Genomic DNA, 17,386 nt, shown 5'->3' on the forward strand with positions numbered 1-17,386 from the left:
GTTAAAAGCTTATATTTACCGCAAAAGGTCGCCATAAGAGCTGCTTATCTGTAAACCTTTTCTTTTCCATTTACCAGGCAAAATATCCCCGTAAATATATTATGAACAACATAAACTAGACTAACTGTATAATTATTATTGTTCGAAAAATGTTCCCATCGTGCTCATGGAATCAACCTCCTCTGAGGAGGAAGGTAGAGAGAATAATTGTCTCAAACTCTTCAAATTGTAAACCAGTGAATTCTTATCAAAAGACAATGATTATAAACACAAATGCTATTTGTATTGCTGACAGTCACACCCCAAAATCGTATAAGAATAGGTCTCAGAGGTGTAGTTTATGGGATGTTTCTGATAAACTGTAGGTTTCCATTTGATTGGAAGGCTGAACAGGTGGTTTGGGAGATGCGCAGTGTTGCCCGACGTCACACTCGGTGGTGGTATAAAAAACCCTGGGTTTCTCCTCCAGTCATTTATCTTGAGAAAAGCCTGAGACAGGATAGCTACATTACGAGCAATTGTTGCTGGGACAAGATGACTCAAATGTTGATGGCTTACATTGGATTTCTTCTCCTTGCCATGCATTTTTCATCACAGGTAGGAATTTTTCTTCTAATATGTACTTTTTTTTAACCATGTTTTGTTTCAGAATAACCCAGATTTTAATTAGACTACCCATTATTCTGGAGAGTAAATGTATTTCAACAGGACCAGTGCAACTTTCATTGTGGCTTATTAATCAGGCATTTGTTACCATAAATGTATGATTTTCGACATTGACAATCGAATGATGGCGCGTATAATTGACCGCAGATGTTTTCATTCAGTATGATTGACAACATGTTGGCAAAATCTAGTGTGCCAGCGCAATGTGGAACGGTGACGCCTCTTCAGATAGGTGACTGAGTCCTTGATGTGACGTTACTACGTCATGCGTAGGCTGGCTAATTGTATTTTAAGCGCGACGGTATTTTTTTTAAATTCTACCGTGCGCAATTCAAATGCAGGACGTTGCCCATTATCCTATAGGCTATGGAAACCGTTGTCCACAAGGTGATGGCACTTACAACCTGTCTTTATTAAGTTAAGGTGCATATTGTTGGAATATATTTCCAAAGAGCTGTTGTGTGTTTACTGCCTAGGCTACTCCGTGTGCCTAGATGAACGTTTGCCCTTTTAAAAAATTAGTCGGACGAAAGTGAAGTCCTATTGATAATTGTCTCGATTCGTCAAATGTTTCAGGTTTACCTGTTTCACATGTGACAAGCCCCTCTGCTCTCCCGTTTTAGGTCCACGCGCAAAATGCTACAACACAGTCCCCTGCCATGAATACTACAACACAGTCCCCTGCCATGAATACTACAACACAGTCCCCTGCCATGAATGCTACAACACAGTCCCCTGCCATGAATGCTACAACACAGTCCCCTGCCATGAATGCTACAACACAGTCCCCTGCCATGAATGCTACAACACAGTCCCCTGCCATGAATGCTATGACCAGAGCTGGCGGTGCGAGTTCCAACATGACAAAGATTCCCGATGTCACCAAGAACAACACCATTCCCAAAGGAGCCAGTGCATCCTTGCAGTCCAGCTCGGTTGCGCTCATCATACCCATCATGGTGGGGGGCTCACTACAGGGGCGCTTCTAGAGGGCTGTTGCGCAGTGAACTGACACCGGCAAGACTTAACCTCAGCGGCCGAGATGGGGCAAACTTTTTTACTAAGAGCACATTTTGTATATACTTTCCAGAAAGGCAGTCATGTGCACTCCTAACCGAAGAGATTCGATGGAGTTCCGTGCTGGACGAGAACCCACTTCAAACCAGTAGGCCTTCACACCTTGCACACTTTCCCCATGCCCATAGACCGAACGGTACGGTTCTCTCCATTGAGGCAGTCCATGATGAGGATGCACTCTGCTCTTTAAACCGTTTGGTCCCGTTGTTCCTGTGTAGACACCAGGTGGTAGTTTAGTAATTTGTTAAGAAGTTAACATATCTAAAGAAATGTTGGTTGAGGCACTTTGAAAATAAGGTATAGAATCTGGCACGTGCACGAACAGTGGCATTTCTACACCTGCAGTGAGTATTTTGTCAGAGGCTTGATGTACACTTGTGATTTATTTCTAGAATATGGAATTGTATGGGTTAGCATGTGAGATCTAATTGTTTAAATCATGATGTGATATGCTTAGATTTGTTTTTAAGGCCAGGTTCAATTAAACTTTAAAATTTAGCATACTTGTGACAATTTTCTTGTATAATAAAAATACTTTAACATGTTTCTTCTCCTGTCTCTAAATTCTAAAGCTTGACCTGACACATAATTTGCTCTGTTCCACTTGTGTCCAGCCCCTTTATTGATCACATAGCTAAACCCAGGGATTTCTTAAGGAAGACTTGGTTTGATGTGCCACAAATTAAATCCTTATTTTAGAATGGGGTATAGGAATGTTCAACTTTGAGTTGTAGCATTTATGCCATGTCAACTAGGACATGTCTTGTCTTAATTCCTTGTGGCCAAAAAGTTGGCTCACTTGCAGGCTGCTTTAATTAGATGTACTTTACCCTAGCTACATTGACTAACTAGCCTACAAAGATGTTCAGGGGAAGGCTGGCTGTAAAGCATATTTTAACTAACACCAGACTCTTGACACTGGGTCTTTGCTGGTTGGCTCTCAGCCAAAGGGATGCTTAACTTTTTAGACACATCATCCCATAAATATAAACCAGGGGTTTCTAAGCTATATTGTGTGGTTTAAGATCATACCAAGGATATTTTTCCATTTTCACACCTCACTTGACTACTAATGTAATTATTTACGATTAGCCCATAGTTTGTTCTGTCTGTCCTAGCTAGATCTGAGAGATCAGGATACTTTTCTGGCACTAAGTCTATTCAACTGATACTGTGGGACCTTCAAGCGATGTTTGAGTCTGACCTTTCCAGAGGAGTTGTGTGTAGACTGTTCATACGCTACAGACAAGTTAGGAATTTCAGACTAGTCCCAAGATGGTTGTAGAGAAAATGAATGTGTTTGCTAGTGAAGCGAGTAGACTGGTTTTTGGGGCGTCTCATGGTCTTACAACACACCTTAAACACAGGCAGATGCGTTGGATTGAGATGCAGTTTGGTGGGAATTTAATACTAATCGACGTTAGGGGGTTTGAAACGATGCTGTAGATTTGTTGTTTTCTATTTGTTTTTTTGGACTTACCTATTTTGCATGTTGGGCATTAATGTGTCGGTTTGTAAAAATAAATATTAATTTAAATAAGCTGCATACAAACGGTCTCTTTTGCTTTCTTGAGTAAGGCAGATTCAAAACGCAGGTGTTTCAGCCTAGCTCAGTGCTTTCTGTGGTGGGGTAGCCAGCGGAAATATGTAGTGCATGTCTAATGTTCTATAGTTGCACCATGATTATCTCTGTTCTGTCACTCGTGGGGAGGGGAGACCTTGAAAATTAAAGCACCTTTGGTGCTGCCATAGTTACATTAGTAGTGTCCATCTGAGAGGTGGCTGACAATACTTTTTTGACCCACTGTACTTCCTTCCTAGAAAAACGATACGAGGGGAAAAAGTCAGTCAAATCAAATCAACGTTTATTTGTCACGTGCCCCCAAAACAACAGGTGTAGTAGACCTTACAGTGAAATGCTTACTTACAGGTTCTAACCAATAGTGCCATTAAGTAAAAAAAGGTATTAGGTGAACAATAGATTAGTAAAGAAATAAAATCAGTAAAAGACAGTGGAAAATAACAGTGAGGCTATAGGCTATATACAGTAGCTAGGCTATATACAGTAGCTAGGCTATATACAGTAGCTAGGCTATATACAGTAGCTAGGCTATATACAGTAGGGAGGCTATAGGCTATATACAGTAGGGAGGCTATAGGCTATATACAGTAGAGAGGCTATAGGCTATATACAGTAGGGAGGCTATAGGCTATATACAGTAGGGAGGCTATAGGCTATATACAGTAGGGAGGCTATAGGCTATATACAGTAGGGAGGCTATAGGCTATATACAGTAGGGAGGCTATAGGCTATATACAGTAGAGAGGCTATAGGCTATATACAGTAGGGAGGCTATAGGCTATATACAGTAGGGAGGCTATAGGCTATATACAGTAGGGAGGCTATAGGCTATATACAGTAGGGAGGCTATAGGCTATATACAGTAGGGAGGCTATAGGCTATATACAGTAGCGAGGCTATAGGCTATATACAGTAGCGAGGCTATAGGCTATATACAGTAGCGAGGCTATAGGCTATATACAGTAGCGAGGCTATAGGCTATATACAGTAGCGAGGCTATAGGCTATATACAGTAGCGAGGCTATAGGCTATATACAGTAGCGAGGCTATAGGCTATATACAGTAGCGAGGCTATAGGCTATATACAGTAGCGAGGCTATAGGCTATATACAGTAGCGAGGCTATAGGCTATATACAGTAGCGAGGCTATAGGCTATATACAGTAGCGAGGCTATTGGCTATATACAGTAGCGAGGCTAAGGCTATATACAGTAGCGAGGCTATAGGCTATATACAGTAGCGAGGCTATAGGCTATATACAGTAGCGAGGCTATAGGCTATATACAGTAGCGAGGCTATAGGCTATATACAGTAGCGGGGCTATAGGCTATATACAGTAGCGGGGCTATAGGCTATATACAGTAGCGAGGCTATACATTTACATTTAAGTCATTTAGCAGACGCTCTTATCCAGAGCGACTTACAAATTGGTGCATTCACCTTAAGACATCCAGTGGAACAGTCACTTTACAATAGTGCATCTAAATCTTAAAGGGGGGGGGGTGAGAGGGATACTTATCCTATCCTAGGTATTCCTTAAAGAGGTGGGGTTTCAGGTGTCTCCGGAAGGTGGTGATTGACTCCGCTGTCCTGGCGTCGTGAGGGAGTTTGTTCCACCATTGGGGGCCAGAGCAGCGAACAGTTTTGACTGGGCTGAGCGGGAGCTGTACTTCCTCAGTGGTAGGGAGGCGAGCAGGCCAGAGGTGGATGAACGCAGTGCCCTTGTTTGGGTGTAGGGCCTGATCAGAGCCTGGAGGTACTGAGGTGCCGTTCCCCTCACAGCTCCGTAGGTAAGCACCATGGTCTTGTAGCGGATGCGAGCTTCAACTGGAAGCCAGTGGAGAGAGCGGAGGAGCGGGGTGACGTGAGAGAACTTGGGAAGGTTGAACACCAGACGGGCTGCGGCGTTCTGGATGAGTTGTAGGGGTTTAATGGCACAGGCAGGGAGCCCAGCCAACAACGAGTTGCAGTAATCCAGACGGGAGATGACAAGTGCCTGGATTAGGACCTGCGCCGCTTCCTGTGTGAGGCAGGGTCGTACTCTGCGGATGTTGTAGAGCATGAACCTACAGGAATGGGCCACCGCCTTGATGTTAGTTGAGAACGACAGGGTGTTGTCCAGGATCACGCCAAGGTTCTTAGCGCTCTGGGAGGAGGACACAATTGAGTTGTCAACCGTGATGGCGAGATCATGGAACGGGCAGTCCTTCCCCGGGAGGAAGAGCAGCTCCGTCTTGCCGAGGTTCAGCTTGAGGTGGTGATCCGTCATCCACACTGATATGTCTGCCAGACATGCAGAGATGCGATTCGCCACCTGGTCATCAGAAGGGGGAAAGGAGAAGATTAATTGTGTGTCGTCTGCATAGCAATGATAGGAGAGACCATGTGAGGTTGTGACAGACCCAAGTGACTTGGTGTATAGCGAGAATAGGTGAGGGCCTAGAACAGAGCCCTGGGGGACACCAGTGGGTGAGAGCGCGTGGTGAGGAGACAGATTCTCGCCACGCCACCTGGTAGGAGCGACCTGTCAGGTAGGACGCAATCCAAGCGTGGGCCGCGCCGGAGATGCCCAACTCGGAGAGGGTGGAGAGGAGGATCTGATGGTTCACAGTATCGAAGGCAGCCGATAGATCTAGAAGGATGAGAGCAGAGGAGAGAGAGTTAGCTTTAGCAGTGCGGAGCGCCTCCGTGATACAGAGGAGAGCAGTCTCAGTTGAATGACTAGTCTTGAAACCTGACTGATTTGGATCAAGAAGGTCATTCAGAGAGAGATAGCGGGAGAGCTGGCCAAGGACGGCACGTTCAAGAGTTTTGGAGAGAAAAGAAAGGCTATATACAGTAGTGAGGCTATAGGCTATATACAGTAGCGAGGCTATAGGCTGTATACAGTAGCGGGGCTATAGGCTATATACAGTAGCGAGGCTATACGCTATATACAGTAGCCAGGCTATATACAGGCACTGGTTAGTCAGGCTAATTGAGGTAGTATGTACATGTAGGTATGGTTAAATTGACTATGCATATATGATATTAAGAGGGGGTGGCGGGACACAATGCAGATAGTCCGGGTAGCCAATGTGTGGGGGCACTGGTTAGTCAAGCTAATTGAGGTAGTATGTACATTAATGGATAGTTAAAGTGACTATGCATATATAATAGACAGAGAGTAGCAGCAGCATAAAAGAGGGGTTGGGACACACACACAATGCAAATAGTCCGGGTAGCCATTTGATTCCCTTTTCAGGAGTTTTATGGCTTGGGGGTAAAAACTGTTGAGAAGCCTTTTGGTCCAGACTTGGTGCTCTGGTACCGCTTGCCATCAAATCAAATCAAATCAAATGTATTTATATAGCCCTTCGTACATCAGCTGATATCTCAAAGTGCTGTACAGAAACCCAGCCTAAAACCCCAAACAGCAAGCAATGCAGGTGTAGAAGCACGGTGGCTAGGAAAAACTCCCTAGAAAGGCCAAAACCTAGGAAGAAACCTAGAAAGGAACCAGGCTATGTGGGGTGGCCAGTCCTCTTCTGGCTGTGCCGGGTGGAGATTATAACAGAACATGACCAACATGTTCAAATGTTCATAAATGACCAGCATGTTCGAATAATAACAAGGCAGAACAGTTGAAACTGGAGCAGCAGCACAGTCAGGTGGACCGGGGACAGCAAGGAGTCATCATGTCAGGTAGTCCTTTGGCACGGTCCTAGGGCTCAGGTCCTCCGAGAGAGAGAAAGAAAGAGAGAATTAGAGAGAGCATATGTGGGGTGGCCCGTCCTCTTCTGGCTGTGCCGGGTGGAGATTATAACAGAACATGGCCAAGATGTTCAAATGTTCATAAATGACCAGCATGGTCGAATAATAGTAAGGCAGAACAGTTGAAACTGGAGCAGCAGCATGGCCAGGTGGACTGGGGACAGCAAGGAGTCATGTCAGGTAGTCCTGGGGCATGGTCCTATGGCTCAGGTCCTCCGAGAGAGAGAAAGAAAGAAGGAGAGAATTAGAGAACGCACACTTAGATTCACACAGGACACCGAATAGGACAGGAGAAGTACTCCAGATATAACAAACTGACCCTAGCCCCCCGACACAAACTACTGCAGAATAAATACTGAAGGCTGAGACAGGAGGGGACAGGAGACACTGTGGCCCCTTCCGAGGACACCCCCGGACAGGGCCAAACAGGAAGGATATAACCCCACCCACTTTGCCAAAGCACAGCCACCACACCACAAGAGGGATATCTTCAACCACCAACTTACCATCCTGAGACAAGGCTGAGTATAGCCCACAACGATCTCCTCCACGGCACAACCCAAGGGCGGGGCGCCAACCCAGACAGGATGACCACAACAGTGAATCAACCCACTCAGGTGACGCACGCCCTGCAGGGACGGCATGAGAGAGCCCCAGTAAGCCAGTGACTCAGCCCCTGTAATAGGGTTAGAGGCAGAGAATCCCAGTGGAAAGAGGGGAACCGGCCAGGCAGAGACAGCAAGGGCGGTTCGTTGCTCCAGAGCCTTTCCGTTCACCTTCCCACTCCTGGGCCAGAATACACTCAATCATATGACCCACTGAAGAGATGAGTCTTCAGTAAAGACTTAAAGGTTGAGACCGAGTTTGCTTCTCTGACATGGGTAGGCAGACCGTTCCATAAAAATGGAGCTCTATAGGAGAAAGCCCTGCCTCCAGCTGTTTGCTTAGAAATTCTAGGGACAATTAGGAGGCCTGCGTCTTGTGATTGTAGCGTACGTGTAGGTATGTACGGCAGGATCAAATCAGAGAGATAGGTAGGAGCAAGCCCATGTAATGCTTTGTAGGTTAGCAGTAAAACCTTAAAATCAGCCCTTGCTTTGACAGGAAGCCAGTGTAGAGAGGCTAGCACTGGAGTAATATGATCAAATTCTTTGGTTCTAGTCAGGATTCTAGCAGCCGTATTTAGCACTAACTGAAGTTTATTTAGTGCTTTATCCGGGTAGCCGGAAAGTAGAGCATTGCAGTAGTCTAACCTAGAAGTGACAAAAGCATGGATTAATTTTTCTGCATCATTTTTGGACAGAAAGTTTCTGATTTTTGCAATATTACATAGATGGAAAAAAGCTGTCCTCGAAATGGTCTTGATATGTTCTTCAAAAGAGAGATCAGGGTCCAGAGTAACGCCGAGGTCCGTCACAGTTTTATTTGAGACGACTGTACAACCATTAAGATGAATTGTCAGATTCAACAGAAGATCTCTTTGTTTCTTGGGACCTAGAACAAGCATCTCTGTTTTGTCTGAGTTTAATAGTAGAAAGTTTGCAGCCATGTCTGAAACACATGCAGCCATGTCTGAAACACATGCTTCTAGCGAGGGCAATTTTGGGGCTTCACCATGTTTCATTGAAATGTACAGCTGTGTGTCATCCGCATAGCAGTGAAAGTTAACATTATGTTTTCCAAAATCATCCCCAAGAGGTAAAATGTATAGTGAAAACAATAGTGGTCCTAAAACGGAACCATTGAGGAACACCGAAATTTACAGTTGGTTGCCATGCGGTAGTAGGAATGTTTCTCTCTGGGGTGGCTGGGGTCTTTGATGACTGGGGTGGCTGGGTTCTTTGACCGTGATGTATGTACTGACTGGTCGCTTTGGATAAAAGCGTCTGCTAAATGGCATATATTACTGGGCCTCTGTGGTGCCTTGGAGGCCGAGCATTTGCAGTACCAGGCAGTGATGCAACCATTCAGGATGCTCTCGATGTTGCAGCTGTAGACTCCTTTGAAGATCTGTGGGCCCATGCCAAATCTTTATAGTTTCCTCAGGGGGACTAGGTTTTGCCGTGCCCTCTTCACGACTGTCTTGGTGTGTTTGGATCATTCTAGTTTGTTGGTGATGTGGACACCAAGGAACTTGAAGCTCTCAACCTGCTCCACCACAGCCCAGTCGATGAGAATGAGGGCGTGCTCGGGTCTCCTTTTGCTGTAGTCCACAATCATCTCCTTAGTCTTGTTTACGTTGAGGGATAGGTTGTTATTCTGGCACCACCCGGCCAGGTCTCTGACCTCCTCACTATGGGCTGTTTTGTCGTTGTCGGTGATCAGGCCTATCGCTGTTGTGTCGTCTGTAAACTTAATAATGGTGTTGGAGTCGTGCCTGGCCACGTAGTCGTGGGTGAACAGGGAGTACAGGAGGGGACTGAGCAAGCACCCCTGCTGGGCTCCAGTGTTGAGGATCAGTGTGGCAGATGTGTTGCTACCTACCCTCACCACCTGGGAGCGGCCCGTCAGGAAGTCCAGGATCCAGTTGCAGAGGGAGGTGTTTAGTTCCAGGATCCTTAGTGATGATCTTTAGTGATGAGCATTGAGGGTACTATGGTGTTGAACGCTGAGCTGGAGTCAATGAATAGCATTCTAACATAGGTGTTTCTTTTGTCCAGGTGGGAAAGGACAGTGTGGAGTGCAATAGAGATTGCACCATCTGTGGATCTGTTTGGGCAGTATGCAAATTGGAGTGGTTCTAAGGTTCCTGGGATAATGGTGTTGATGTGAGCCATTACCAGCCTTACAAAGCACTTCTTGGCTACGGACGTGAGTGCTACGGGTCTGTAGTCATTGGAGCAAGTTGCCTTCGTGTTCTTGGGCACTGGGACTATGGTGGTCTGCATGAAACATGTTGGTATTACAGACTCAATCAGGGGCATGTTGAAAATGTCTGTGAAGACACCTGCCAGTTGGTCAGCACATGCCCGGAGCACACGTCCTGGTAATCCGTCTGGCCCAGCAGCCTTGGTAATGTTGACCTGTTGATCAATTCTATGCTCGCTTCGAGGCAAGCAACACTGAGGCATGCATGAGAGCATCAGCTGTTCCGGACGACTGTGTGATCACGCTCTCCATGGCCGACGTGAGTAAGACCTTTGAAGCAATGATGGTCTTACTCACGTCTGGTAGGCTCCTGTCACTGGGCAGCTTGTGGCTGTGCTTCCCTTTATAGTCTGTAATAGTTTGCAAGCCCTGTCACATAAGATGAGCGTCGGAGCCGGTGTAGTACAATTCAATCTTAGCCCTGTATTGATGCTTTGCCTGTTTGATGGTTCGTCTGTGGGCATAGCATGATTTCTTATAAGCTTCCGGGTTAGAGTCCTGCACCTTGAAAGCGGCAGCTCTAGCCTTTAGCTCAGTGCGAATGTTGCCTATCATCCATGGCTTCGGGTTGGGATATGTACGTACAGTCACTGTGGTGACGACGTCCTAGATGTACTTATTAATAAAGCCAGTGACTGATGTGGTGTACTCCTCAATGCCATCGGAAGAATCCCAGAACATGTTCCAGTCTGTGATAGCAAAACAGTCCTGTAGTTTAGCATCAGTTTCATCTGACCAATTTCTTTATAGACCGAGTCACTGGTGCTTCCTGCTTTAATGTTAGCTTGCAAGCAGGAATCAGGAGGATATAATTGTGGTCATATTACCAAATGGAGGTCGAGGGAGAGCTTTGTATGTGTCTCTGTGTGTGGAGTACAGGTGATCTAGATTTTTTCTCTCTGGTTGCACATTTAACATGTTGATAGAAATTAGGCAGAACTGATTTAAGTTTCCCTGCATTAAAGTCTCCGGACACTAGGGGCGATGCCTCTGGGTGAGCGGTTTCCTGTTTGCTTATTTCCTTGTACAGCTGACTGAGTGCGGTCTTCGTGCCAGCATACGTCTATGGTGGTAAATAAACAGCCAGGAAAAGTATAGATGAAAACTCTCTTGGCAAATAGTGTGGTCTGCAGTTTATCATAAGGTACTGTAGGCCTCCCGGGTGGCACAGTGGTTAAGGGTGCTGTACTGCAGCGCCAGCTGTGCCACCAGAGACTCTGGGTTCGTTTATCGTCGTCCGGGTTAGGGAGGGGTTGGCCGGTAGAGATGTCCTTGTCTCATTGCGCACCAGCGACTCCTGTGGCGGGCCGGGAGCAGTGCGCGCTAACACAAGGTTGCCAGGTGCACGGTGTTTCCTCCGACACATTGATGCTTCCGGGTTGGTTGGATGTTAAGAAGCAGTGCGGCTTGGTTGGGTTGTGTATCGGAGGACGCATGACTTTCAACCTTTGTCTCTCCCGAGCCCGTAAGGGAGTTGTAGCGATGAGACAAGATAGTAGCTCCTAAAACAACAATTGGATACCACGAAATTGGGGAAAAAATTTAATTTAAAAAAGGCACTGTACATTAGGCAATCTAGACATTTCATGCACCAGCTGTTGTTTACAAATATGCACAGACCATCGCCCCTCATTTTACCGGAGTGTGCTGTTCTATCTAGCCAGTGCAGCATATATCCCGCTAGCCGAATATCAATGTCGTCATTCAGACACGATTCCGTGAAACATAAGATGTTACAGTTTTTTATGTCCCGTTGGTAGTATATTCATGATTGTACCTCATCTAATTTAATGTCCAAAGTACAATGTACCAGGCCATCTGTGATTTACAACCTGATAGCAATATTTTTGGGATTACCAAGAAATATGCCCCCAATTTGTATTAATCATTCATTAATCAAACTTTTACAGATGCACAATCGAGAGCATCCTGTCGGGCTGTATCACCGCCTGGTATGGCAACTTCACCGCCCTCAACCGCAAGGCTCTCCAGAGGGTAGTGCAGTCTGCACAACACATTACCGGTTGTAAACTATCTGCCCTCCAGGACACCTACAGCCCCGATGTCACAGGAAGGCCTAAAAGATCATCAAGGACAACAACCACCTGAGACACTGCCTGTTCACCCCGCTATCATCCAGAAGGTGAGGTCAATATCTATCTAACCTCCAAACGAGCTTCAATGCCATACAACACTCTTTCCGTGGCCTCCAACTGCTCTTAAATGCTAGTAAAACCAAATGCATGCTTTTCAACCGTTCACTGCCTGCACCCGCACGCCCGACTAGCATCACCACCCTGGATGGTTCCGACCTTGAATATGTGGACATCTATAAGTACCTAGGTGTCTGGCTAGACTGTAAACTCTCCTTCCAGACTCATACCAAACATCTCCAATCGAAAATCAAATCAAGAGTCGGCTATCTATTCCGCAACAAAGCCTCCTTCTCTCACGCCGCCAAACTTACCCTAGTAAAACTGACTATCCTACCGATCCTTGACTTCGGCGATGTCATCTACAAAATAGCTTCCAACACTCTACTCAGCAAACTGGATGCAGTTTATCACAGTGCCACGCGTTTTGTCACTAAAGCACTTTATACCACCCACCACTGCGACCTGTATGCTCTAGTCGGCTGGCCCTCGCTACATATTCGTCGCCAGACCCACTGGCTCCAGGTCATCTACAAGTCCTTACTAGGTAAAGCTCCGCCTTATCTGAGTTCACTGGTCACGATGGTAACACCTACCCGTAGCACGTGCTCCAGCAGGTGTATCTCACTGATTATCCCTAAAGCCAACACCTCATTTAGCTGCCTGTGACTAGAACGAATTGCAAAATCGCTGAAGTTGGAGACTTTAACTCCCTCACCAACTTCAAACATCTGCTATCTGAGCAGCTAACCGATCGCTGCAGCTATACATAGTCTATCGGTAAATAGCCCACCCAATTTTACCTAACTCATCCCCATACTGTTTTTATTCATTTACTTTTCTGCTCTTTTGCACACCAATATCTCTACCTGTACATGACCATCTGATCATTTATCACTCCAGTGTTAATCTGCAAAACTGTAATTATTCGCCTACATCCTCATGCCTTTTGCACACAATGTATATAGACTCTCTTTTTTCTACTGTGTTATTGACTTGTTAAGTGTTTACTCCATGTCTAACTCTGTGTTGTCTGTTCATACTGCTATGCTTTATCTTGGCCAGGTCGCAGTTCTCAACTAGCCTACCTGGTTAAATAAAGGTGAAATATATATATTTTTTAAATAAACCATGACTGTATATTGCCTATCATTATTCAGGCCACTTTAATAATGTTTACATATCCTACATTACTCATTTCATATGTATGTCACGCCTTGGTCATTGTATTTTGTGTTTTTGGACATGGGTTTATATGTTGTTTTCGTATTGGGGTTTGTAGTATTTGGGATCGCGGCTAATTAAGGGTGTTGTATAGGCTTGGCTGCCTGAGGCGATTCTCAATTAGAGTCAGGTGCTTATCGTTGTCTCTGATTGGGAACCGTATTTAGGCAGCCTGAGTTTCGCTTTGTATTTCGTGGGTGTTTGTTCCTGTCTCTGTGTTGTAGTCAGCAGATAGGCTGTAATTAGTTTCACGTTCCGTTCTGTTGTTTTGTAGTTAGTATCAGATATTTCATGTAACGCGTTTTCATTCATTAAAGGCATGAGTAACCAACACGCTGCATTTCAGTCCGACTCTCTTTCTTCAACAGACAAACGCCGTTACAGAAACACCCACCGCTCACGGACCGAGCAGTGTGTAAACTGGCAGGATCTAAAGGAGGACGTTATGGACGGTAGAGGCATGGAGTATACGACGTGGGAAGAAATCGACAGGTGGGCGGCCGACCCAGAGAGAGTGCAGGCGCCCGCCTGGGATTTGTTTCAGCAGTGCGAAGAGGGATATAGACGAATGGAGTCTAAAAGGAAAACACGGCGACACAGAGCGAAAACCGAAAGTAACCCCCAAATATTTATTGGGGGAGAGCGCAGAGAGAGAGTGGCTGAGTCAGGAGTCAGACCTGAGCCTACTCTCCCTGTTAAGTGTGAGGAGCAGCAATATAAGGACTTCTGGTCTTGGGAGATGATATTAGACGGAAAAGGACCCTGGGCTCAGCCTGGAGAATATCGCCGTCCCAAGGAAGAAATAGATGCGGATAAAGCGGAGAGGCGCTGGTATGAGGAGGCAGCACGGCGACGCGGTTGGAAGCCGAAAAACAGCAGCCCAAAAAAATTATTGGGGGGGGCTAGAAGGGAGAATGGTTATGCCAGGTAGGAGACCTGCGCAAACTCCCTGTGCTCACCGTTGGGCTAGAGCATGGGTGTCAAACTCTGGCCCGTGGGCCAAATTTGGCCCGCGGGGTAATTATATTTGGCCCGCGAGACAATACCAAATTACTACTAGAGCAGGCCCGCCGGTATTATACAGCGCATTCACCACTAATACTACGAATCCCATAATGCTCTGCTGTTTTCGCACGCCAATCAGGACAGGACCCAGAAACGCTCTCTCCTCTGTGACAGTAGTCATAGCAACATAGACGCTACAACTGTCAGCGAGCTAACCCTTCCCAAAAATGGCGAAAAGAAAGGCAGAAAACAGGAGCTTTCTGGACAAGTGGGAGGCAGAATATCTGTTTACATATGTAAAAGACAAACCTGTTTGTCTTGTTTGTGGAGTCAACGTGGCTGTAAGTAAGGAGTACAACATTAGACGACACTATGAAACGAAACACCATGACAAATACAAGGACCTGGACATGACTCAAAGGAGCCAGAAAGTAGAGGAGATGAAAAGAAGTTTGGTTTCACAACAGAATATGTTTAAAAAAGCCACATCACAAAGCGAGGCTGCTGTAAAGGCTAGTTATATAGTGGCAGCAGAGATCGCAAAATCAGCCCGGCCCTTTAATGAGGGAGAGTTCATGAAAAAGTGCATGATGAAGGTTTGTGACCTCGTATGCCCAGAGAAAAAACAAGCATTTTCAAATGTGAGCCTGAGCAGGAACACTGTAGCTGATCGCACATGTGATCTTGCCACCAATCTGTATGACCAGCTGATGGAAAAGGGAAAAGATTTTGTTGCATTCTCCCTCGCTGTGGATGAGAGCTGCGACGCATCTGATACTGCTCAGCTGTCAGTCTTCATCCGTGGAGTGGACTCAAATCTGTGTTTTACGGAGGAGCTATTAGGATTCAAATCAATGCATGGCACAACCACAGGAAAGGAAATCTTTGAGGAGGTTTCCAAATGTGTAACTGAAATAAAGCTGCCGTGGGATAAACTCGTTGGATTAACGACAGATGGTGCGCCAGCGATGTGCGGTAAAAAGAGTGGACTGGTGGGCATGGTTCGGGAGAAGATGCGGGAAGAGAACTGTGCAGGTGAGCTAACTGTTTACCACTGCATCATACATCAGGAAGCACTGTGTGCCAAAGCCCTAAAGATGGAACATGTTATGACCACAGTAACACAGGTAGTTAACTTTATAAGAGCTAAAGGTCTAAATCACCGCCAGTTTAAATATTTTCTGGAGGAGTGTGGTTCGGAATACGCAGACGTGCCGTATCACACAGAGGTGAGATGGCTAAGCAGAGGAAAAGTACTGAACAGATGTTTCGAGCTGCGTGAGGAAATATGTCAATTCCTGGAAACCAAAGGGAGGGATACAGCAGAGCTCCGGGAGCAAAAGTTCCTGTGTGAGCTGGCCTTTCTCTGTGACATCACGAGCCATCTCGATGCGCTGAACCTGCAGCTTCAGGGGCGGGGGCGCATCATCACAGACATGTACGCTGCAGTGAGGGCCTTCAAAACTAAACTGTGCCTGTGGGAGAATCAGATGCTGCAAGGAAACCCTTGCCATTTTCCCCGCTGCCAATCCATAAAAGCGCAGATCTCTACCGCCGTGTTCCCATGCGCACAGTTTGCTGAAAAACTCAGTGTTCTCGCCGCTGAGTTTAGCCGGCGATTTGCCGACTTCGATGCCCAGAAATGCAAGTTTGAACTGCTTAGTAATCCCTTCGCAGTTGATGTGGAAAATGCACCAACCAACATCCAAATGGAGCTGATTGAACTCCAGTGCAACGACACGCTGAAGTCAAAGTATGATGCTGTGGGCGCCGCACAGTTTCCACGGTTCATTCCCAACTTCCGGGTTGGAGCGAGCGGTCGCATCGGCACTTCGCTCCGCAGGTAGTATAACTTTTTAATTACATTTAATTACATTTCATTATAGTACAATGGTTTGATTTGTCTAATCTTAGCAATTTCTTCTTAGCTAGCTACATAGCCGTCGTTGTATCAAAGATAATTGCATAATTATCGTATTTCGTCGTCCTAACGTAGTCTTCACTGCTATTTGCCCAGCAGCTAGCCAGCTAGCAAACGCCCACCGATTAGCAGCACTGTAGTAACTATTACACTCAACTGAACGACTTGATTAGTGTAGTGTTAGCTAGCTACATAGCTGTCTTTGCTGTCTTCGTATTCCAAGATAATTGTGTAGTTTAGAGTGTGTAGTCTTAGAGTGATTATCTTAATTTACCGAGGTTAGCTAGCCAGCTATTTGTCGTCCTTAACGTAGGAGACTCTGCTAGCTAGCCAACAGCTAGCCGACAGCTAGCCGACAGCTAGCCAACAGCTAGCCAACGTCTACCGAATAGACTCAACAACCCGGTCGCATTCACAGGTAGTATCACATTTTCATTTCATTTCATTACAGTACAACGGTTTGATTTGTTTGATCGTAGCTAGCTACATAGCTAGCTACATAGCCGTCTTTGTATCAAAGATAATTGTGTAGTCTAGAGCGATTTTCTAGGTTAGCTAGCCAGCTATTGTCGTTCTTCTAACGCAACGTAACGTAAACAACACTGCTAGCTAGCCAGCTAGCCCCCGAATAGCAGCACTGTAGAAACTATTACACTCAACGGAACGACTTGATTAGTGTAGTGTCAACAAGGCAGCCACTGCCAGCTAGCCTACAAAGTCAACAACGCAGCCACTGCCAGCTAGCCTACTTCAGCAGTACTGTATCATTTTAGTCAATAAGATTATTGCTACGTAAGCTTAACTTTCTGAACATTCGAGACGTTTAGTCCACTTGTCATTCCAATCTCCTTTGCATTAGCATAGCCTCTTCTGTAGCCTGTCAACTATGTGTCTGTCTATCCCTGTTCTCTCCTCTGCACAGACCATACAAACGCTCCACACCGCGTGGCCGCGGCCACCCTAATCTGATGGTCCCAGCGCGCACGACCCACGTGGAGTTCCAGGTCTCCGGTAGCCTCTGAAACTGCCGATCTGCGGCCAACAAGGCAGAGTTCATCTCAGCCTATGCCTCCCTCCAGTCCCTCGACTTCTTGGCACTGACGGAAACATGGATCACCACAGACAACACTGCTACTC

At 46.1% G+C, this 17,386-nt stretch overlaps 1 protein-coding gene across 2 annotated transcripts in view; it reads left to right on the forward strand.

Annotated features, from left to right (window-relative positions):
• The first annotated feature begins 451 nt into the window (after nt 1-451).
• Nucleotides 452-17,386, forward strand: part of LOC124046329 (transcription elongation factor spt5-like) — a 28,894-nt gene continuing 11,959 nt past the window's right edge. Inside the window, exons 1-2 of one of the 2 annotated variants that reach the window (XM_046366592.1) lie at nt 452-597; nt 1,290-1,491. In XM_046366592.1, coding sequence (XP_046222548.1) covers nt 535-597; nt 1,290-1,491 — 265 coding nt within the window. In that variant the 5' untranslated portion in view covers nt 452-534. The remainder of the gene's footprint in view (nt 598-1,289; nt 1,492-17,386) is intronic. The other variant, XM_046366593.1, reaches the window with a different exon arrangement.

This window comes from Oncorhynchus gorbuscha, linkage group LG10, assembly GCF_021184085.1.
Source record: "Oncorhynchus gorbuscha isolate QuinsamMale2020 ecotype Even-year linkage group LG10, OgorEven_v1.0, whole genome shotgun sequence".
Taxonomy (NCBI): Eukaryota; Metazoa; Chordata; class Actinopteri; order Salmoniformes; family Salmonidae; genus Oncorhynchus; species Oncorhynchus gorbuscha.